This window comes from Caretta caretta, chromosome 1 (assembly GCF_965140235.1).
Source record: "Caretta caretta isolate rCarCar2 chromosome 1, rCarCar1.hap1, whole genome shotgun sequence".
NCBI classification, from domain to species: Eukaryota; Metazoa; Chordata; order Testudines; family Cheloniidae; genus Caretta; species Caretta caretta.
Genome location: NC_134206.1, coordinates 133,233,442 through 133,256,838, shown reverse-complemented (window position 1 = coordinate 133,256,838; position 23,397 = coordinate 133,233,442). Strand labels below are relative to the sequence as shown.

At 41.2% G+C, this 23,397-nt stretch overlaps 1 protein-coding gene across 7 annotated transcripts in view; it reads right to left on the bottom strand.

The window, feature by feature from the left end:
• The window catches only part of SHROOM2 (shroom family member 2), a 186,727-nt gene that overhangs the window by 94,709 nt on the left and 68,621 nt on the right, over nucleotides 1-23,397 (bottom strand). For 6 of the 7 annotated variants that reach the window (XM_048860485.2, XM_048860504.2, XM_048860494.2 and 3 more), the window contains exon 2: nucleotides 17,428-17,579. The exons of the other annotated variant lie outside the window; for it this stretch is intronic. In XM_048860485.2, coding sequence (XP_048716442.1) covers nucleotides 17,428-17,579 — 152 coding nt within the window. The remainder of the gene's footprint in view (nucleotides 1-17,427; nucleotides 17,580-23,397) is intronic. 7 annotated transcript variants of the gene reach the window in all.

Sequence of the window (23,397 nt, the reverse complement as noted above, 5' to 3'; positions counted from 1 at the left end):
ATTAGATATGTGCACAGAACCTCAAAATTCTGGTAGAGGAGAAGACAGCAAACACACACACACACACACAGAGTATCTATTATTGTGGACAGTGCAGTTGTAGCTGTATTGTCCCCAGGATATTAATTCTTAATTAATTAATTCAGGATAGCTAAAAATTGTTTGGGTGCCTTCCATTTTGTGATCAATACTGTATAGACAGAGCATTATCCAGCAACTAAAGGTGAAATCCTAACCCCATCCAAGTCAATGCAAGTTTTGCCATTGACTTCAGTGAGGCAGGATTTCACCCTAAATGTTTTCTTATAAGGGAAGCAAAGATTCACTTTTCCCTACATCTCAGCCCAGCTGGGCAGGCTAGAAGGGGGGGGAAAAGTAACTTAATTTGTAAAGAGATTATCTATTTTATGCAAGGAGGCATTCAGCCATCAATCCTCCCGTCTGCAAACTCACAATCTATGATAAAACTTTCATATTCCATCCGAGATCTGTCTCAGTGAGACAGATGGATACATCTGAATGACTCACATTGATTCTGGAATCTGCACATTTTTAAAAAACAAAATATATAAATACATTTTCTCCATTTTTGAGTAACTATAAGTGACATTAAATAGTAATGTGATGGGATACACCAGGCCCTTCGTGGCCCCCTACTGAAGGCCTCATGGTCTTACCACACCCCACCCCAGGAAGGAGCTGTGAAAGTGGGTCATCCAGGCCTGCCTACAGAAGCTTCGTGGTAGCAGGCAATCAGAGCCCAGCAGGCTCAGATAGAAGGAGCTGCAAGGCCTCCACAGGTGAGTTCCTGGCTGGGACCAGAGGGGCGAAGAAGGAGACTCCTCACTGGCCATAGATCGACTGGCTTCATTTACTGGACCTGGGAGAGAGAGGATCTGAGAACTCTAACTCTAATGGAATGAGACCAAGTGGGAAGTGGCCCACAGAACGAAATAGCAGCAATCAATCAAAGGAAGTCGTACATGGTTGCTGTTTATAGGGTCCCTGGGTTGAAACCTGGAGTAGTGGGTGGGCCTGGGTTCCCCCACTGAGAAGAGGACAAGGCTCCTTTAGAAGCCCAAGGAAAGGGCTGAATTTAACAGGCCCAGAAACAGGGCTGAAGACTTTGGAGAGGGTAGACAATTTTGTTGGACTTTTTTGCTACCCTGGAAGGGGTAGATATTGACTTGGCCAGAGGGTTGAGCCCGTAGATCTGCCTAGCAAGGTTGTAAGCTACAGAGGGCGCCAGGAGTGGGGAAAAGTGCAGTACCTCACCCATATGCTGGGAGGCATTCAGGAGGTGAGTGCCCCCATTCACAAGCTCTATAGCATAAGATGCTGCATGCCATTCTTTTCGCACAGTGAAAAAAGCATGAGCATCACATTATGTATTTAAGGATAACTACTACTTGTTTGTTTACAGTGCTTTTCCTCCTGAGGTATCCCAAGAGAAAACCAAGTAATCCTTTCTTACACAACCATTCCCTGAAAAGGTACTGGGAGCATTCACATGAGTAAGGTGCGGTACAATCTAGCCCTTAATAATAGATACTAAAACTGCTTCACTCAGCACTAAAATGCATCTCTGCCTGGGGTGGAACATGGCATCTGTTTAATAGCACACACCTCACCACTGTACACTAGCAGGAAGTGCAACACATCCAGCTGAAACGTCAGGTTCGATTCAGCACCAGCACAGAAGGTGTTACCCAGGTGTAAAGTGGGCAAAGCTGGCCTCAACACACCCTTTGCCCTCTGGATTCTGGGTTCTATAAGGGCCAAAATGGCACCCAGCATAGCTCAGCATCCCTGAAATATGCCGAGTTACAGAAGCCTCCCCAATGCTACCTATGGCTTACATCGCAAGCTAGAATGGCCACAGTGGCTCATGTTATGGGCCCAAAACCGCTTGTCCGCATCTCCACTCCTGGCCTGCCGCCTACAACAGGCTTCCAGGAGAGCCAGCACACAGCTGCCTATGCCTTTCCAGCCCAGTGCCTTCAGCAAGGGGAATACTTGCCTGGTTCCTTGCACCATACAGGGGACCAGAATGCGTCCTTTCATGTGGATTTTAGGTAAGCAGAATGCAATATCTAAACTGGAACTTAACCAGGACATCAGGATAAATACTTCCCTTACAAAATGGGTTACAGGATCTTTAATGACAGGGTCTCTGTTTTACAGCTTATATGAAAGATCAAAGCTCCAGTTAAATGATCATGTAAATCACAGTGTTTTTTATGCAATGGTAAGTCAGTGCAAATTGGTCAGGGGTATCTTGAAGCCTCCTGGCGGTTGTTTATTTATTTATTTATTTAGTCATGATACATGCCAAGCAAGCAGGAGGGCAGGGTTGTAAAATTGTACTCGCTCGAATGCTCAGGATTTGTATACATTACAAAAATCAGTAGAGGTTAAGCTGAGGTTAGTTAACACATATCCATGCAGGCTTTGTTGTGTTTAACATAACATTAGTTAAAACATATTGGTTAATACATTTTCTGACACGATGTATTTTTCCAGAGTAGATAAGTCCTCATTGACATGGGTAAACTAAGAAGTGACAATGTCATAATAACAATAGTATTCTGACCTCAGAGAAGAGTCCCCACCAACTGAATTAGGAGCACCATTTCCAGCAATACCCTGGATCAGAGTCAAGAATCAGAGGGGTAGCCGTGTCAGTTTGTATCCACAAAACAATGAGGAGTCTGGTGGCACCTTAAAGAGGAACAGATTTATTTGGGCATAAGCTTTTCGTGGGTATGCATCTGAAGAAGTGGGTTTTTCTCGATTGGAGTGTGACATCTAAGGCGTAACCTGGCCTCGCCCTGAATAGTTTAAGAGATCACTGCCAGAGACGATATGGCTGCAACATTTATGGACCTTGTGAAAACAAGGATCACAAACATTCCCCAGATAATGGGAAACACAAAGGTTTTATCTTCAAAACAAGGAGTTCAGTAATGCAAATTTAAACAAATACTCTTGAGACAACATCATCAGCGAGTACTATTTTAAAATAGTATTGTAAATGAATAGCTGCTGTGTTTTGTTTTGTTCCCCTCCGCCAAACTCACAATGCTACTCTCTTCTGGAGTCAACAATGACTTTTCATATTAGGTAGAAAATATTGGTGGGATTAAAATAACCTCCATTTGCAACAGCATAGCATGCAGGGGACTGGAATTATTTCCCATTCATCTATTAGAAAGGAATAGTTTCATTTTTCTATGCTGTGAAAGTATTACTTTTAACTGAGTGTTTAGAAACTGTCATTGTATATAAATGTAATATTTATTTTTAATCTCAGTGCAGATAAACTGGCTCTGATGTTTTGTAAGACTTCAGCACTCATCTACAGTGGAAAATTGTCCCAACTCCAGCAACAAAGATGGCTAGCCACTCACATAGCTGTATTAGTAAAAACAACAAGGGTGAGCAAGGAAAGTTTTGAACTGTGCTAGCATACAACAGTGCAAATCTCTGCTTGCTGTACAGATATATCTTTACATAAACTGCTACAGTATTTCTGGGAGTCACAATATAAGTTGCAAATAAAAGTTACAGTTACCTAGTCTGGGATGATTTTAGGAGGTCACACAAAATTTGTGTTTTATTTGTTTTAACTTCACTATTAGAGCTAGTCAAAAAAATTGGTTTGAGATTTTTAAAAAAATTCAGGGTCTATTTCAAAAATGAACATATTGGGGGGGGGGGGGTTTGAAAGTTTCCAATTTTTTTTCCAAAAGTGAAAAAATTGTTTTTCATGTTTTGGTTTTCCTGCCTCTTTTCCTTTTTCCCTCCCTCTTCAGTGGCTAAATGAATAAAGGAAAAAGGAGGGGGGGCAGAAGAGGGAGCAGCAAAGCCCTCAAAATTTGCACTTTCCATTTCTTCTCCATGTCTCTCAAAACCTATTTACCACTTTTCCTCCAGCTCTACTCACAACTAATTTTGCTTGTATCGAAAACAAAGGTTGCAAATGTTGCATTACAAGTCCAAAGAAGGTAGTGACACAGTATAATGAGGAGAGAGAAAAAAAAAGGGTATGTCTACATGGCAAAGAAAAACCCGCGGCATCACGTCCCACAGCCCTGGTCAACTGACCTGGGCTTGTGGTGCTTGGGCTGCAGAACTAAAAACAGCAAGTACAGATGTTCCTGCTTGGGTTGGCGCCTGGGCTCTGAGACCCTCACCCCTCGCCATGTTTCAGAGCCCTGGTTCCAGCCCGAGCAGGAACATCTACACTCCCCAATTGAGCTGGGCTCCAAATTTTGGCACCAGGGGATTTTCTGGGCAGCGTAGATCTACTCAGACTTCACTAACCTTTTGGGGGGAAATAAAGAACAAATATTCTCTTTTTATTATTTTTGTGTGTGTCAAAATAGAGTTAGACAAAATAAGAGAACGTATGTGAACCATCATTGTATTAGTACAAACTCTGCTGTGGTGCAGCATTCTTAGAAAACTAAATATTAACCCTAAAATACTGAGGCATGTAACAAGACAAAAAAAGTAAAACACATAATTGCATCTGGTATTTCAAAGTATTGCTATTTATTTTCTGTATTAGGGTAGTGCCCAGAGGTCCCAACAAGGATCAGGACTTTGCTGTACTAGGCACAGGACAGACACATACCCTGTTGTAAAGAGTTTCCACTGTAAATAGACAAAGGATGGGAAAGAAAACAGAGGCAGAGAGATGAAGTGACTTCCCCAAAGACACACAGCAGGTCTGTGTCTTAGTGACTGAGCCAGGAACAGAATTCAGGCCTCTCAAATCCCAGTATTCTGCCTCTGACAGCAATCAATATCAAACATTGCAGAGGAAGGGCACAAGAAACCATGATGTGGGCCGTTACGCAATAATTTGCCTTGCGTGAAAATTTCTTCCTAACCGCTGTGTCTAAAGATTATACCCTGAAACATCCAGTCTGAAAACAACCAAAGTAAAATGGTGGTTATTCTAACATTTTTCCTGAGTTTTTTTTTAAGATTATAATCTTTAAAAAATGGGGGAGGGGAGAGAGAATTTGTCAAACAATTGAAAATCAATACATTAAAAATATATATATGAAGTGACTAGATTTTTAAGATGTCTGCAAAAAAAGATTCCTTTCATTAGTTGAAAAAGCCAGCATGGAAGCATTTAATTGATACAGTTCTGACATTGTTTTTAGGCCTTTACCAAAAGCTATGTATCTAGCCACTTAGACAGCTCTCCTGATCAAAATATTAGAGAACCTCCCAAGTATTTCAAAACAAAATCTGCCTCGCTTTCGTCCCTCCCAGCCTGTCAGACGAATAACTTGATTCGTTTGTCTGCTTGTTTATAATTGCACAAGAGAGACAGTGGGTGTGTTGGGTGTCTGGAGTGGCTGGCACAACGGGTTTGTTGGTTTATAGCTGCCCCAAATGAACTGTATTTCATTATCAACTGCATTCCAAATTCTGGCTGTCTCCATGCAGATGTAAAGCATTTCCAAACCAGCTTGAGCAATGGCCTACCGACAGCACTACACAGGTGAGCCAGTGAAGGAAGAAGAAAAGGAGTACTTGTGGCACCTTAGAGACTAACCCATTTATCTGAGCAAAAGCTTTCGTGAGCTACAGCTCACTTCATCGGATGCATTCAGTGAAGGAAGAGTGCTTCAGTTTCAGTATTCAGGTATTTGCCATTTAAGAGCTAACTGAGGTGTAATGTATCTGTAGGGAACCAGAACTACAGGGTACTTATCGCAACTCTGTCACTGAGTCATTCTTTAGCTTTCTGTGCCTAAGTTCACCCACCTTGAAAATGGATATGGAATTTGTGTAGCTAAGAGGGTGTTGAAAAGCTCAATAGTTGCAAAGCACTTCAAATTAGAACTGCAATACCTAAGCTCCAAATTGTTACTATTAATATCACCTCCCTTATTATGAAGTTTCTGTCATCCACATGGCAGTCTGCTCTCCAGGGAAATATTTGAAAGATTCATGTTTCAGCATACACTTTTCAGAGGAACAGCCGTGTTAGTCTGTATTCGCAAAAAGAAAAGGAGTTCTTGTGGCACCTTAGAGACTAACCAATTTATTTGAGCATGAGCTTTCGTGAGCTACAGCTCACTTCATCAGATGTATACCGTGGAAACTGCAGCAGACTTTATATATACACAGAGAATATGAAACAATACCTCCTCCCACCCCACTGTCCTGCTGGTAATAGCTTATCTAAAGTGATCAACAGGTGGGCCATTTCCAGCACAAATCCAGGTTTTCTCACCCTCCACCCCCCCACACAAATTCACTCTCCTGCTGGTGCTAGCCCATCCAAAGTGACAACTCTTTACATAATCAAGTCGGGCTATTTCCAGCATAGATCCAGGTTTTCTCACATCCCCCCCACCCCCATACACACACAAACTCACTCTCCTGCTGGTAATAGCTCATCTAAACTGACCACTCTCCAAGTTTAAATCCAAGTTAAACCAGAACATCTGGGGGGCGGGGGGTAGGAAAAAACAAGAGGAAACAGGCTACCTTGCATAATGACTTAGCCACTCCCAGTCTCTATTTAAGCCTAAATTAATAGTATCCAATTTGCAAATGAATTCCAATTCAGCAGTTTCTCGCTGGAGTCTGGATTTGAAGTTTTTTTGTTTTAAGATAGCGACCTTCATGTCTGTGATTGCGTGACCAGAGAGATTGAAGTGTTCTCCGACTGGTTTATGAATGTTATAATTCTTGACATCTGATTTGTGTCCATTTATTCTTTTACGTAGAGACTGTCCAGTTTGACCAATGTACATGGTCAAACTGTACATACACTGTCATTTAATCTTCAGAATAACACCTCACATAAATTGTCATTCACTATAATGTGTTTTTAAGATGAAAGAAATGTATTGGTTCATGCCTGAATGCATGTACACATGCCAACAAGTTCCAGATTAGTGTATATAGTGAACATACAAGTGCATGCAAGCTACTCCAATCAATTAACAGTGGAAAAACAGAACATGCCCAAAAGCATTCACTCCAGATGTACAGAAAATCTTACACCTGAAAAGAAAGCTATTTACTCTATCGTTAATGGATACGTTTTTCCAGTTCCATCAAGTCCGGTATGTCACTTCCTCCAGTTTTATGAAGAAAAGTTTTACATAAAGGTTTCAAAATCAGTGCTTTTACTTGAGAAAAATAAGGAAAGAGGCATATTTACAATAGGAATACAATAAATTTGTTAGCTTCAAAATGGCTTGAAATTTCACAAAATCTAACTGAAGTTCTCAAAAATGGAGGTCCCAAACTTAGGCTCCTAGATCCATCTTTAGGCAACAAAATAAGTGGCCTGAGGAAAGAAACTGAACATCTGAAGTCCGTGGGAGGTTTTAGGACTCAAAATCTTTGAAAAATCAAGTCAATGTATTTCATTGCTACACATGAACTAGAGCTAGTCAAAAAAAAAAAATTAATTTAAAACATGGCCTTTAAGAAAATGGAAAACTTTCAAGAAAAAATTTTCAGCCAAAGCTGTTCCAAAAAAATGTTGGGGAGTTGTTTTTTCATTTCCTCCCTGTGCACACACTTAATGGAAAAATAAAAGAGGGCTGATGGGAGGAAAAAGGAAGGCAGGGAAACAAAAAAATACCACCTAAAATTTTATATAAAACTTGAATTAATTAAAAAATTGTTCCTCTCCCCACAGATTCAATATTAAAAAGTTACCATATTTTGACCAGTCTTTATATGGACCTTAGAGCAGTGGTTCTCAAAGCCGGTCCGCCGCTTGTTCAGGGAAAGCCCCTGGCACGCCGGACCAGTGTGTTTACCTGCCGCGTCCGCAGGTTGGGCCGATCGCAGCTCCCACTGGCCGTGGTTTGCCGATCCAGGCCAATGGGGGCTGTGGGAAGCGGCACAGGCCAAGGGACGTGCTGGCCGACCTTCCCGCAGCCCCCATTGGCCTGGAGCAGCGAACTGCAGCCAGTGGGAGCTGCGATCGGCCAAACCTGCGGACGCGGCAGGTAAACAAACCGGTCTGGCACGCCAGGGGCTTTTCCTGAACAAGCAGCGGACTGACTTTGAGAACCACTGCCTTAGAGGACGCAACTGGTCAAGAGACTAAGGCCAAAATTTTTCAAAGTGTTACGTGCATCCATTTGTGAAAAATGTTGGCCTTAGTCTCTTGATCAATTTGCCTCCCTTTTCTAAGGAGACATATTCAACATCTACAGTATAACAGAATATTTGAGATACTTTTAGCCTTTTGCTTGCACGCACACACGCACATACACACGAATGTATACAATCATTAGGTAAACTGACATGGCTTTGCAGCTAAATTACAAAGAAAGAATCTAAATTCACTGGGATGCGGGTAGGGGGAAGTTTAAAGATGACTCACCAATGAGCATATAGAGTCACACTGTCTGGTGCTGAGATCTCATTATCTGTCAGAAGTTAACACAATATCGGACAAGGCTATAATTTAGATGGGAGACCTACATGGAATATTACTATTTTAAGTATTGTTGGTAATTCTGTAGATGGATGAGGGACATGGCTGCTTCAGATGCTTCCCCCTCCCCCCTTATTTGTCACTTATATTCATTAGGGTTTTTTGAGGGGGGTGGAGGGAGGAGGTAGAAAGGATGTCAACCTGGTCTGACCCAGGTAATTATATTTTGCCTCCATAGAATCCCCCTGCAGTTTTGTCAAACAATTTCTTTGCTGCTCCCTGTTAAACAGCTGATCAATACCAACTCAGGAGTGATGTGTATCAATCTACCACAGATGAGAATCAAATGCTTATTCTGATTTAATAGAAATTTGGTTTTTGACGAGAGAGCCCTCTAAGAAGACCTGGGGAAACTTATTTGCTCTCAAATAGGAGGAAACAAATATCTTTTTTTAAAAAAGTTCTATTTATCTAACTTGGCCACTTTTGACTGGCCCACTCCTCAGTACTAGACATGGTTTCAAGGTCCTCAGATAAGAACTCTTTGTTTTGGCCAGACTGAACCCACTTAATTCGTTTTAGCAGAGTGCAAGACAAATGTATGAGTGTGACTGCATGACAGCGTTGCCTATGATGGTAGGAGACGGGGCTCAACAGTCCTGGGGCTCAATTCTGGTTTATGTTTTATGTTCTTAGAAGGTCATGCTTCAGGGTTTCAGCTAGGCACCTGCAAGGGTCAGGAAAGGATCTCCCCCCCGCCCCCCCAGTGTCTTCTTGTTGGGTTGTTTTTTTAAATCGCCTTCCTGTGAAGCATTAGGGATGGCCATGGCTCAAGATGCAATGGGGCGGGGCAGGGTTCTGAGGTGGCACCGAGCATTCGCTCTCTCAGGTGCTTGGCTCGCTGGTGCCGGCTCACATGTTCAGGCTGTATCTGATTGCTATATGTGGGGTCAGGGAGGAATCTTCCCTTAGGTCAGATTGGCAGCGACCATGTAGACTTTTTGTCTTCCTTCACAGAATGCGATTGCGGGTCATTTGCCAGGATTATCTGGGTGTATTTTCAATCATTTCCCTGCCATTGTGGGGGACTTGAGGACTGCTGCACATTGGTCCACTCCTATTTTCCGCTTGTGGCACATAATAGTCTAGTCTCCCATGGGCTGTACTACTTTGGGTCTAATTTAGGTTGTTGGGTTTAATGTGCAGGTGCTGGGTGGCGTTGGTGGGCTGTGATCTACAGGCACTCAGACTAGATGATCTGGTGGCCCCTTTTGGCCTTAAGCTCTAAGCCTCTGCTGTGTTTTGGTTTAATCAACTCGCTGCAAAATACCAGCTGGACAAGAAGGAAAAGAATCATTTCACAGCTCCCACACTACCTATTAAATTAATTGCTGAGACAGTCTTTTCCACAAGACTCCTGTTGAGTACGAGTATACGCTTCTGATCTCAGGCCTTTCCCAGAGAGCAGTTTCTGTGCATTGCCCAAAGCGCCCCACAAAACACCACCCTAATGGAGTTCACCTGCTGAAATGCTATGGCCCGTGTTATACACGTCAGACTAAATGATCATAATGGTCCCTTTTGACCTTTAAAAGCTAGGAAGCTGGAATCAAAAAGCCACCACTTTTAACTACGGTAGCTAGAACATCAATGACATATGAGAGGGTTTCCACAATCAAACCATGTTTTTAAACAAAAAGCACACAACAAGTTCAAAGTACCAAATCATTATCCCTTCTTGGAAACTAGGCATAATAATAATAATAATAATTCAAGGTCTATTCATGGAAGTGGTGCTAGCCAGTCACCCTGCAGACTTTATTCATGTATCACTGAAAACAGAGGCCCAAAGCCTGGACCGGAACCAGAGGGCAGCTGTGGTGACCTATCACGGAACATCAATGGCCGCACCACAATCAGAACAAACTTGTGAGGAGCCAACAACAGTGCAGAGAAAATAAAAACAGAAAACACCTTTGAAAAAATACAGCTAAACAAAAAAAACCCAGACAGTCGAGGTGGGAAAATAGTGCTAAGTGTCTCAACAGAATCCTTCACATTGAAGGAGACTACTGAAATGCCACCACTCTTTTCTTCAGAAAATAAAATGATCAGTCCAATGGTTAGGCAGATGGGGGAACAATCCTCACTAGAAACACACTGTGGGGAGGCCCGTTATATGTGTGTTATTTGAACATACATGTGTCACCAAAAGGAAGTTATTTTTCTTCTAATGCCCCTTTTTTCCCACCAATTAATTAACATGAACTTCTGTGATTTAAAAATGGACATTGTTAGTCTTGACAATCTCCTTTCAAATACATTAGACACAGGTTATATGTCTCCCCTTAATGATTCCAACACTTCTCTTCCCGCCTTCTCAGAAGACAGTCTACATATGCTAGAATTATAATAAAGAAAACATACTTGCTCTAGATGTTAATTTGTAAACAAAACCAGTGTCTCTACATAATGTTATAGGACATAGCAGTGTAATAGGATTAAGGAGGACCAGGAACCAACAGCAACCAAGCAAATGAAAAGAAACAACAGCAGTCCCATCGCTCTGTCTACGTCAGAGAGATCCAGTGGACACACCCTAACGTGGCTGTGAAATACATTCACACCTGGAAGCACCTTTGTTTTAAATCAATAATTCTCTAGTTATCAACCAATGCAAGCTACCTTGACTCCAAGTTGAGCTAAAACCTCCATCAACACTAGCCCCACCAGTTGAATGGTGATGCTGGCATACCCAGCCCTAGCACTGCTTGCTGTACACCAAGGACTGGCCCAGTCCCTGGGAAAGTATAAGTGGCTTCACCCTTTGCCCAACCATTTCCACTAACCTTCTTTCAAACACAGCTCAGCAAGTCTGAAGGATCTGAGCCTAGAACTGTTCACCTGTGTCATGCGCTTCTTGTAGCCACCCCCTTAGAAGAGGAAATATTCACACTCCAAGATAATACATAAACATCCTACCCTAACCACTTTTTCACAAATTAATTTGGGTGGCTGGGGTGCCAGAGAGTGCCTGCTTACCTATTAAAGTAAAGACTGCTGCATGCAAGCCTGTGCATGGCTGTGAAGTGAAAACAATGGGATTGGGAAGAACGGAGAGTCGAAGGAGAAAATGGGATGGTAGATAATAAACTCTGGTTTTTAAGCTACTCCAGAATCCTGGCTGAAAATGCCAGGAATAAGCATAACTTTTCTTTGTCAATCCACACTACAGATATGTTCCAGTACAGGGGAATAAATGCTTACAGGGCAACAAGGGAGAGAGTAACTGTTGTAATTTATTTTTGCCTGTCGTATGAATGAGCCAAGTGTCAAGAAAACATGGGTTTAATTTAATGCCAATATGACCTTATATCTTGCTCCTACAGATATTTACCTCTCTGTGAATAAAGCTGGTTTATAGGGCAATACTCTACAATACCACGGAGTAACTGTTTGGATGATACCGGCTTAAAATATCATAGCTATGCATATTCTCTACTCCTTTTGTTCCTTCAATCCTCAGGCAAAATATTTTAGTGTGTGTAAAAAAACAGTTATTAGGTGCTTATTTCTATACAAACCCCTCCTCCGCCATTGAATGCAGTCCTAGATTGAATTTCCATTTTCTAGTTGAAAGAGGGATGGGGGGAAGAGCCCTTAAGAATGACAGCACTTTTAATACCAACCAGAAAACTGAGCTCAACTCTGAAAGCACCTCCAACTGTTCAAAGGGCTATGGAAGGGCCAGTGATTTCAGGTGACATTTAATTCCACACACAATATGGAAGGGTTACCACTGGCTTCAAGCACATTTCCTATCAGCAAATGAAAAATAAATAGCACCCCTACTAGAGTTTGTGAATGTAACAGAAAATATTCTTCTGGTTTTTATTTAGTGCCTCATCTTAAAATGTTAGCTGATGCAGACCGTACAGCATATTGTGGAATGTGGGAGGCCCTCTGGTCATACACCATCATGCTCCGTCACTGCTATGCCACAATTAAAGGATGGCTCTGTAAACAAAGTGACATACAAATAAATAAGACTCTAAATTTCCTCATGAGTATTTACAATTCAGATTATATGTAATTTTGTTCTTTTCAGACTCTAGTCTCTTGCCTCATTAGGATTTTGTTTTAGATATATCTTAACAGTCAGGGTGCATGTATGATTTAGAAAAATAAGCTTGATCAACATTTTGAGCATATTTTGCATTTTTACAATTTAAAGAGTCAAACACAAACAATACTTTCAAGGGAAAAAATGTCACCTTCATACATGCCAGCACTACTCTAGGGTTTTGAAGCCAGTCTCAGTTATCTGCAGTTCTGGCCAAAGTCTGGGCAGCTGGATGAATTAAACAGCAGTCCCAGCCTCCTGTCACCAGAAGTCACTTCAGGGCAGGGATGCCTGTGTCAGCTTTTGATTCCTTTTCCCCAGCTTCAGATATTCTGCCCTCCATTGATAGCTCCAAGAGCCAATCAGAGATCAGCAGGGAAAGTGGTCACAGGAACAGGAAAAAGTTTCTCACCCATCCTTACCCCCATTAACCTGACTGACAGTATGTGGCAACTGTGTGTAAAGAGAACCAAGGAGGGGATGTCCTTTCTGCTCCTACCCCTGGATCTAACTCATGGTCAGGAGAGGAAGGGGATGCAGGTTCCTAGGGAACTGAGAGAGGTGGGAAAGGATGGGATGGATACCCAGGTATTACACAATGTATATGTTTGTGTGCATGGGGATGTGGGATACAGGATGGATACTGAAGGACATGAGACATACACGGTATAGTTGCACTAAAGTAAGTTTCTAGGCATGTTTTAGAGGTCACACTATTGTTCCCCTCCCCTACAGGGGATAAAGAACACCAGAGTCCAACTGGGAGAATATGATTTACAAACTATATTATTATAATAACAATAAACTGTCAAATAACTAATCTCACCACTTTATAATGAAAACAACTATTCAGAGCATTAAAAAGCCCACTTCTCTGACATATACTGAACGACAGCCTGTGTCATAAACCCATAACCAGAATGGAATTTAGGGAAATAACATTTAAACATTGCACACACATATTTTATTATATATAGATACACACACACTCCCTTATTTAGTACCAATGGTACTGAGCTATTTTAATCATGTGTGTATACACCAACTACTGTGTACATGTTTACTAACAGAAATCAAACAGTTCCTGTAAGAAATATGTGCTTTATTTTCTTCTCTAGTTCTCCAAAAAAGGCACCAACACAAGAAGTGATTCACAATAACACTGAATAACTAGCACATAATTAACATTTTTTGTTTCAACAAACCCACTTGATTAAGCAACATGTATCCTCCAGGGTACTTATTCAACCGAGACCAAAAGAACATTGCACTTGTTCAGTCATCAATGTTTGTAAACTACTTTTAAACATTACTGTACTATGGAACTGGCTCGACAGTGTCAAATATTTGTAGCTGATTTATCTACTTCTAGCTCGCAACCCTGCTGCATTTCCAAAAGAGAAATCAACAAACAAGGGTAGCATGTTAATGGCCTGCAGATTAGTGCCAGAATTCTGTATCAAAACAGAGTTTTGTTTAGATACCAACAACATTCTTTTTTATAAACCATTCAGACATTTGATTATTTAAAGACCAGTGGCAGAACAGATCATTCTATGATAGCTAATCGACACTACTAACCCACAGTAGCAAAATGAGAACTACACCATGACCTGAGAACAACTAAAGTTATTTATTAGGATTGTGAATGAAGGCTGTTGAACATCATGGCAAAACTTTTTCACTTGAACCTTGGCTCCATCTAAGTCTCAGCCAAGATTTGGACTTTTAAAATGCACAGTAAAAGTCCTACTGCTTGCTAGGTCCCAAAGTACTTAGACATTAGATATGCTGGGAATTACTGCATAAGGAAAATAAGTGAAGAATGAAAGCATAAGACTTGGATGGAATAGTTTCAGATGTGTGAACTGCTCACAAATGCCAGAGACCAAATGCTTTCTGGCCTGGTCCCACTTTCATCAACAGAACTTATTTTATATTTCAGAAGAATATAATTTTAGAAAAAGGTTTCTCTATATGAAAATTTTTTAAAAAGTTATTTTCTGCCTTGATTCACTCTAATCCTTACAGAAAGAGTTACCCTTTGACACCACACAACAAACAAGCAAAGGAAAAAATCTGATGTAAATCCAGATTTTAGCCTTCCAATTTCTCTCCCATAGATATTAGGAACAATATAATTATTAAGAGAGACAAATGTGACCCAACACTGCACTTGGTTGCTGAACTGAAAGGCCTCCCATCTTGTGTTCATAGAACATTAGTTGTTTGCTTAAAATAAATAGTCATTTTGACACACACAGAAAATAGAGTCTGAGAAACTGACACTCTAGGAAAAGGATACATAGTAAGCAAACACAAAAAAAAAACAGTCAACAATACAAAGATGCTCTTGGTGGGTCAATGTCTACTAAACTAAAGCAGTGAAATACAATTTGCAGGTGATCAAGTCCAGGGATTGTGTAGCCATCCCTCCAAAAAAGAGATGAGGATAGGATAAGAGAAAGCAGACATTGTCTGAAAACTTTGCCTTAGTTTAAAATAAAAAACACCATACCCTGACTATTTTGAACCCTTTGATAGAAAGCATGCAATGAGGATTAATAGATATCTGCATAATTTCAACTTTAATTTAAAAAAAAATAGTGTTTCTAGCTCTATGGCTGTGAATGCCCTTCATGTCCCCAACTTTGCCCATGGGCTCAGAGCTTCCGCCCTACAGGAAGCACCAGGGCTCGGGGCTCTGGGATTCAGCCCTGCGCCCCTTGGCTTCAGCGCCACAAGCAGTGGCGGATTAAAGATTTTGCCGCCCCTAGGCCCTGAAATAATTGCCACCCCTCCCCTGCTCTCCTCCGTTTTGACTCCGCCTCTGCCCCTGAGCGCGCCACCAGGTCCTGCTTCTCCCTGCTCCCTGCCAGTGCTTGTGCACGAAACAGCTTCGTGAAGGAGGAGGGGAAGAGGGGAAAATGTGGTGCGCCCAGGAGAGGAGGCGGGGCCGGGGCGGGGATTTGGGGAAGGGGACCAATAGGGACAGGGAGGGAGAGGGGAATACGGGGGGGCTAGGGGCGGAGGGCGGGAACCGGTGCCGGGGGAAGCAGCCTCTGGCTGCTTTAATAAATTTGCCGCCTCTGCAAATTTGTCGGCCTAGGCGTTAATACACTGCTGCCCGCAGGGGGTACCAGCAACTGGGGCTTGGTCGCAGTGTCCCTCAGCCCCCTTGAAAGGGCTCGTGGTCCCCGGGGGGGCCACAAACCCCCAGTTGAGAACCGCTGATCTACAGCACAGATGGCTGATGCAATGCACTGTAATGCAGGGGTTCTCAAACTTCATTGCCTCACAACCCCCTTCTGACAAGAAAAGTTATGACAAGACCCCAGGATGGGGGACTGAAGCCTGAGCCTTCCCGAGCCTAACCGCCCCACATGGGGGCCAAAACCAAAACACCACTGCCCAGGGTGGGGGACCAAAGCAGAAGCCCAAGGGTTTCAGCCCGAGGTGGGGGGCCCGTAACCTGAGCCCCTCCACCCAGGGCTGATGCCCTTGGGATTCAGCCCTGAGTGGTGGGGCTCAGACTTTGGCTCCGGCTCCAGACTCCAGCAAGTCTAATGCCAGCCCCAGCATCCCCCATTAAAGTAGGGTTGCAACCCACTTTGGGGTCCCGACCCATAGTTTGAGAACCACTGCTCTAATGAGAAATCTTTTCCAGCAGAGTAGCCAGAGCAGGATCAAGTTGATGGAGACCAATATGATTTATAGCATAGTCCAGACAATTTTTTATTTTTATTTATTAGGCCTGGTGCTCTACAAATTTTGGTAGAACTCCCTGAACCTGTTATTCATAGAATTCTAAGTTATTGCACAATCTGTTTGGGTGATAGATTCATCAGCTCTGCTAATTTCTTCCAGCCCCTTTTAATCTAAAAGTAAAGGCTGTTCATCTTCATTTCCTATCAAAGCTATCACCACAAAGGAAAGATCACCATTTAAGGCAACGTTCACATTCAAGCCAATCCAAATTGATGTGCTGCATCACCCAATCACCACAATGCGCTACACCAATGCACTTTTCACTTCTAAAACACAACCATCCGCAATGCACACGACTAAAGAGCTTGCAATGTATTTTTGACAAGGTTTTTTTTTTTTTCTCTCATCAGAAAAGGTTGATTCATCAAATCTGACACTGTTTGCAGGAAAAAAATCAATTCTGATAGATTTCCCATTTTGAAACTTGTTTCAATATTTTCCTGAAATTGTCAAAACATCTTTGTCCATTTTAAGGGGCAACATAAAAAGCTGTTTCAAAATGTAAGCTATTGTATCGTACATATGTAAAGGGCTAACACTAAAACATTTCCATTGAACTGAGTCAATTTTTTTTTCCAGATTTTTGGTTCATGAAATTTTTTCAGATTTTGACTTTTCATCCCGATTCAGGATGAAAATATTTTTTTTTTAAATCTCAAAAATTCTTGTGGGATGAAAAAAACATTTCCTGCCCAGCCCCTCACAAAACCAATTTCTCCCAACCACATTCACATGTGCAACTATTGCACCCAACAGTCATTATTGCCACAATGCGAGGGCAAGCCTGCCATCTCCCTTCCCTTCTTCCTGAATTAGAGACTGAAGCTGTGAAATAAGTCTGTTTGTAGCACACCAAAGCCCTGGGACCTTCACCCCTTCCATATGATGCCTGCACAGTGTTTCATCTCATGGAGATTCTGTGCCCCTTTGGGAAAAAAAGACAACATACAATGTCTGACACCTTAAAAAGAGTCCTGCAGAGAATAAAGTAAAACAGCAAATCATTGCTGCTTCTCTTTAACAGGTTTAGTCTGCCTCTTTCCTTTGAAAAGCAGAGTCAGGCAGCATCCAGCACTCTGGCTGTCCATCAGGAGCTTACCTTTTCACTATAAGCTTCAGAGTCTTGTGTGATCCTTTCACCAGACAGATCGCCTCTTGTCTGAACCCAGAGAGGCCCACGTCATTGATGCTGACAATTTCGTCTCCAGCCAGTAACTTGTCAACAGCTGCAGCTTTGCTCCCTTCTTCAATCTGAAGAAAAAGCAATTCAAAAAGCCAGAAGAATTGAGAACAAATAACTTCATTTTTTTTAAAGGATAAAAAAGAAAAAAACATTCATTGTGTTTTTTGGTACTACATAACAACTGGGTAATTAGGAATACATTGAGGTGGTTAAAATGCAAACAAATGATTTGCTTGTTAAAAAATATTCAGAGCTAAAGTAATGACATAGAAATAAGCATTATGATGAGGGAGAGGGAGAACATGTCTACACTACGGGTGCTACAGCAGCTATGCAGTGGCAGCGGTATAGCACAGATACCTCCTACAGCAGTGGAAGGGTTTTTAATCATCAAGGTAAGTAATCCACCTCCCCAAGCAGCGGTAGCGACCTAGGTAAATTGATTTAACTTTGAAGCATAGACTAGGCTGGAGAAAAGAGGGGAAGAGAGGGCTACCCGAGCAAAAGGCTGCAACACTAAAATCTAGGGCCTGAAAAGTTTATTTCACATAGCTACGGCACTCAGGGGCCTGAAAATGTCTCACCTCTGAGCGCTGGAATTACACTGACCTATCCCCAGTGTAGGTGCATCTAGGTTGAAAGAATTCTTCCATTGACCTAGCTATTGCTGCTCAGGAAGGTGGCTTGCCTACATCAATGGAAAAACCCCTTCCATTGCTGTAGGAAGTGTCTACACTATGGCATTACCAAAGCATAGCTGTAGCCATGCCACTGTAGTACAGATGTGTTCCTTGGTGTGAAAGCCAAGGGTACCTGTGATCTTGAGTTTGACGGCCTCACCTCTGTTCAATGCTTGACCAACATAGTTAACCATGCTTGCACAAAAAAGCCTTGGACAAACACTTTAAAATCTAGATTTCCAGATGAGCTAGCTGATATCACCACCACCATCACCATTACATTCCACCCAAAAGATGTTTGATGTGCTGTGGTAACCAAAATATTGTGAAACTAGTTGTGTCTGGGAAATATGAACTAATTTAATTAATCAGATGTCTAATTTAACTAATTTCTAGGGTTGTAAGAAGGTATTTCCTTTAAGAAAATAAGCATTTTACAATGCTTGATAGAATTACACAGCAGTTGTGGCCGGGAAGAGAGAGGGAGGTGTGAGAACCAGTAAGGAAATATTGAATGTATCACATGCCCAGGTAAGATGACCATTCACGGTATATGTCAATGGGCTATTCCTAGCACCCCTCCTGGACTACAGAAAATGTTACTGGTCAAATTTTACTCAAACTATTCATAATATTCAGATTGACAGGCAGATAAAGCAAGAGGAGTTAGTATTTGACAATTTCCGTCAACACATAAGAGATAAATCTAGTAATAACTATAGATATTGTTAATCTTAAAAAACAAAACCAGAGTTTGATTTGCTGAGTACTGGCAGCTCCATTAACTTCAATGGTAGTTGTAGGTGCTCAGCTCTTCTGCAAATCAAGCCCTTGGCTTCCTTAACTTCTTCCTTTCTCTTTTATGTACACACACCACCATCCCCCTGGTCACTCACATCTACAATCTACGGATAATTTTTGACTCTTCCCTCTCATCTGCTCACATACCGTATCCAAATCTTGTCACTTCTTCCTCAACTCCTAGATCTGCCATTTTCTTTCCATTCTCAAAGCTAAATCTTTCATTCAGGTCCTCTTTATATCCCATCTCAAAATCCCACATCATCTCTGGCTCCCCTTTCGTCCATACAAAATGCAATCACTAAAGTCCTAGTTCTTGCATGATCATGTCATTCCCCCCTTTGAATCCATCCCTCCTTTAGTTCACCATCCACTATTACAGCAGATTTAACACTTGTCATCACCTTCAAAGCTCTATATAAAATCCTCCCCCTCCCTGCTTATCCATCTTTGTCATGCTTTGTGTCATGCCTCCCCAACCCAAACAGCTTCTGCTCTTCTGGTGTTCCCCAGCCTCCTTCTTACACAATCATCCCCAGGCCTTCTTTCATACTGTCCCCTATGCATGGTACGACTGTCCCGAGTCCATCCGCAAGACCCCTAACCTGGCCACACTCAAGGCCCTCTTGAAAACCTGCTTCTGCTGTGCTGCCTACAGAGAATCTAATTGACTTGTATAAAAATTCCATACTAGCTGTTCCTCATTCCATAATTTGTCTACCAGTTCTTAGATAATGAGCTCCTCTGCACAGGGCCTGTACTCTCTTGAAATCTCCGGAAAATGCCTAGCACATCACAGGTATTACCATAAACAAATAATGTTTTACATTCTACTGTATGCAAAAGCAGGCCAAGTCATTTACTACATAATTAGTAAAAAAAAAAAAAAAAAAAACATATTTCAACTTATCTTCCACAATACAATCAACAAAGAGGGCATATGGATCCAATACAGTTCAAGAGTGGATATTCGAGACTTTGTTTATAAATTGAAGTTTTTTTTAAAAAAAAGCAATGCTTCAACAATACAGTTGAAAGTAAAATGTTAAAATAAAGCAATAGTTCTTGGAATGATGAGAGTTAACATGAGGATTGTCATGTTGAATGGTCCCTTAGGAGATGTGTTAACTACTTATGCTAAACAGTCTGTTCCACCTTGTATTTAGCTGTGACATGGAGTACTTTTTCCAGACCTGAAGAAGAGCTCTGTGTAGCTCAAAAGGTTGTCTCTTTCACCAACAGAAGTTGGTCCAATAAAATACCTCATCCCACCTTGTCTCTTCAAAAAATGTTTAAGTAAACAATGATGCACTGAATATTTTGTATTTGTAGACCTTTCTAAAACAATGGTTATTTTTAAAATTACTTAACAATAGTAAAGTAGATTTCAAATAATATCTTTTTAAAAATGCAGATAATTAAAATTCAGGTAAGTTTCCACATCCAGATACAATTAATGCACAATCCACGACCCACAACTGCCAGGGTATTATCCAAATCTCATGGATTCACTAAAAATTTAAAATCCCACTTCAGTTGTATGGTGGAGTGGAGAGCAAGGGAGTAGAGATGGAAATCACACTTCCATGCAAGTGAACAGGTTAGGAGATCAAGGAGTCAGGGATGGAAATACATAGTTGCTTATAGGCAGCCACAGAAGAGAGTCACAAGTCAATCAAAGCTAAGAGAGGGGATGAGCACCTGAGGTTGCATGAATCTTGACCCTTCCAAAAAGTACTCTCAAGTCCTTTAAATGCTTCACTGCATTTCTGGATTACCTTTAAATGATATGGATTTTGAAGCCCGAAGCATGGTGGAGCATAGAGCATGTGGAAATGTTAACGAAATGCAGTGGTGAATCACCAGACCATGGGGCTGAGGATGGAGGTCAACCCGGGATGAATAAAAATTAAGAGGTATAATCTACTGTGGTTTGAGGAGTTTTAAGCAACATATTTACATGTAAACTACTTGTGGTCCTTAAACTCCTGGCAAGGTACTGGTTCAGCCCTGAGGGCTGGAAAGACTTTGTGCCACTGGGTTATAAGCAATTTGAAAGTCTGAACCTTAAGACCTTGACAGTGTCACTTTTTAAGTCCCGTCTCCTAGGGTTTCAAGGAATTTTCATTGTTCTCAGCAAAACTATTTGTTTTTTCTTCAAGCTGGAAATACACTGACTGAAGAGAGTATTCAGTTACCCCCTCTGAGTTTTCATTTCAGCAGGGGAACTGCACATTCCACATAGTGTAAGCCTTCCAAAGAGACTCATGGGCACGTCCAAAACAAGATTAATCACAACTGAAAAATGAGACTGAGGTGAAGCACCCCTGACAAATACTGGAAGTGGGTCTCTTCACATGTTGTTTCTAAATTAGTTGCAGATAAAAAGAATAAAACATATACATTCTTATACAGTAACAATCCTTCTGAGCTAAAAGGATTAGTGCATACATTTTCCCTGATGGTTTGAACATAGATCAGTGAATGTGTGTATAAACAACATAATTCCTTTCAATTATGTATTTGCTGGTCCAAGCATGAGTATTTGCTAGGGGGAAAAATACAATCCATTTTAATTAACTAAGAAACTGGTTTTTTTAAACCAACAAGTCTCTACGGTAAACCTCCCTAAGATAAAGGCTCTACCAGCAACTGAATGCAAGTAAAATAACTAACAAATTCATAGGAGAAGCTATCTGCAAAAAACATTATACCCCTTTTCTCCTACTATTGCCATTCTAATTTCCCTGTTGTCGTGAATTTTGATTTTATTACTTTCATCATATTATCTATATACCAGATGTACTCTCAGCTATATCAGCCTGTTGTTGGAACTACAACCCTACCCACCCAACAGACAAATTTAGAACTCTCTCAGCATTGCCAAATACCCTTGTGAAAACTATTGTGCAATTTTTTCTCATACCGCAAATACACACACACACACATGCAAAAAATGTATTCACACAAAAAAAAGTTTCTCCATACACATCCTGATAAATACAAGGAACATCAGGACAAAGAGGTGGCTGGAACCATTTCTGATTTACACACAGTTCTGAACATGGTGTTTCTTTTTGTTTTGCATTCCCACTAGAAGAGAGACAGGAATCTGGCTCAGGTCACTTTGAACATCTGCCCAAAACCTAGCCAGAGAGCAGGTCCTCTCCATTTGTTTCATTCACACATTTAGAGAGTTAAATTGTATATTTTATTTGTACCACCAAAGACCCTACTTTTGTTCATTCCTCTAAAAGAATCTATCAGAGCGAGCAGCATTACTGTCATAGTTGAGCATCAGCAATAGGCACAGATGAGTTTGTGTTTGTCAGACTTGGAAGAAGATTTCCTCAAGGAGGAACAGGGCAAGTGGGGCAAGCAAACCCAGCAGAAAGTTTAGAAATGATGAAATGCTATGTATTTAGATCCAAATTTTAAACCCTACACACCTCCCCTCCCCGCCACATAAAATGTTATTTATCTTAGAAATTGAGCTTGATATTCGTATTTGAATTTCAAACAAGGTAAATATTGGACAAGAAGCCTTAAAAAAAAAAAAGTCAGCGGGAGGCTATACGATTGGATCTGGCAAGAATAGCCAACAAAAACGTGGCAATATTTAATGCCATATCGGTCTACAATCAGCCAACAGCCACGACACAGTGTGAAACAAGATGAGAACAGGTAGAGATGCAGACTCCTATTATAAAAACCCCTTTCTCAACCCTCAGCCATACACAGGAATTTAATATTCCTCCAAATATTGTGCACTTGCAAGTTTTTCAATGAGACAGAGAAGAGGGCCAGGTAAGGCAACTGGTATCTGTATTTTGCTATAAATTAAAAAAAGACTTAAAACATCAAACCCTCTTAATTTGGATGCAGTTATATCAGTAAAAGGTGCTTTATAGTTGTTTAGCTATTCCTATACTGGTAGGTGCTTTATATCTGTATAACTGTATCCACCCTAAGGGCTGTATTGGTATAGCGGTATAGAGTAAAAAACAAAACAAAACAAAGAGTCACACCCTAAATGACACACTAATACCAATACAAACTGTGTGTGCAGTCCAGGCCTAAGAGACAAATGCAAATAGTCAAGAGCAAATTGTCCTGGCAACAGACGTAAAAAAAAAAAAAATCTTCCAAAAATGCATCTCCCCCAATGTCACCCAAAAAACTTTAGTATGGAGAATGGAATATGGGTGGAGGATATGAAAACTCTCTCAAAGTTCTCTCATTAAAAATATTGTCTGAACTCTGATATACTGTCTGTTCCTATGGAAAGAGATGCTACAATTAATTTCAGGAAGCATCAGGCAAAGGAACAAACTAAGCATAGGCAACGTGTGTATGTTACAGGATGGTAAGTACTTTGTATTTCTCCTTCTTTGGAGACCATCAT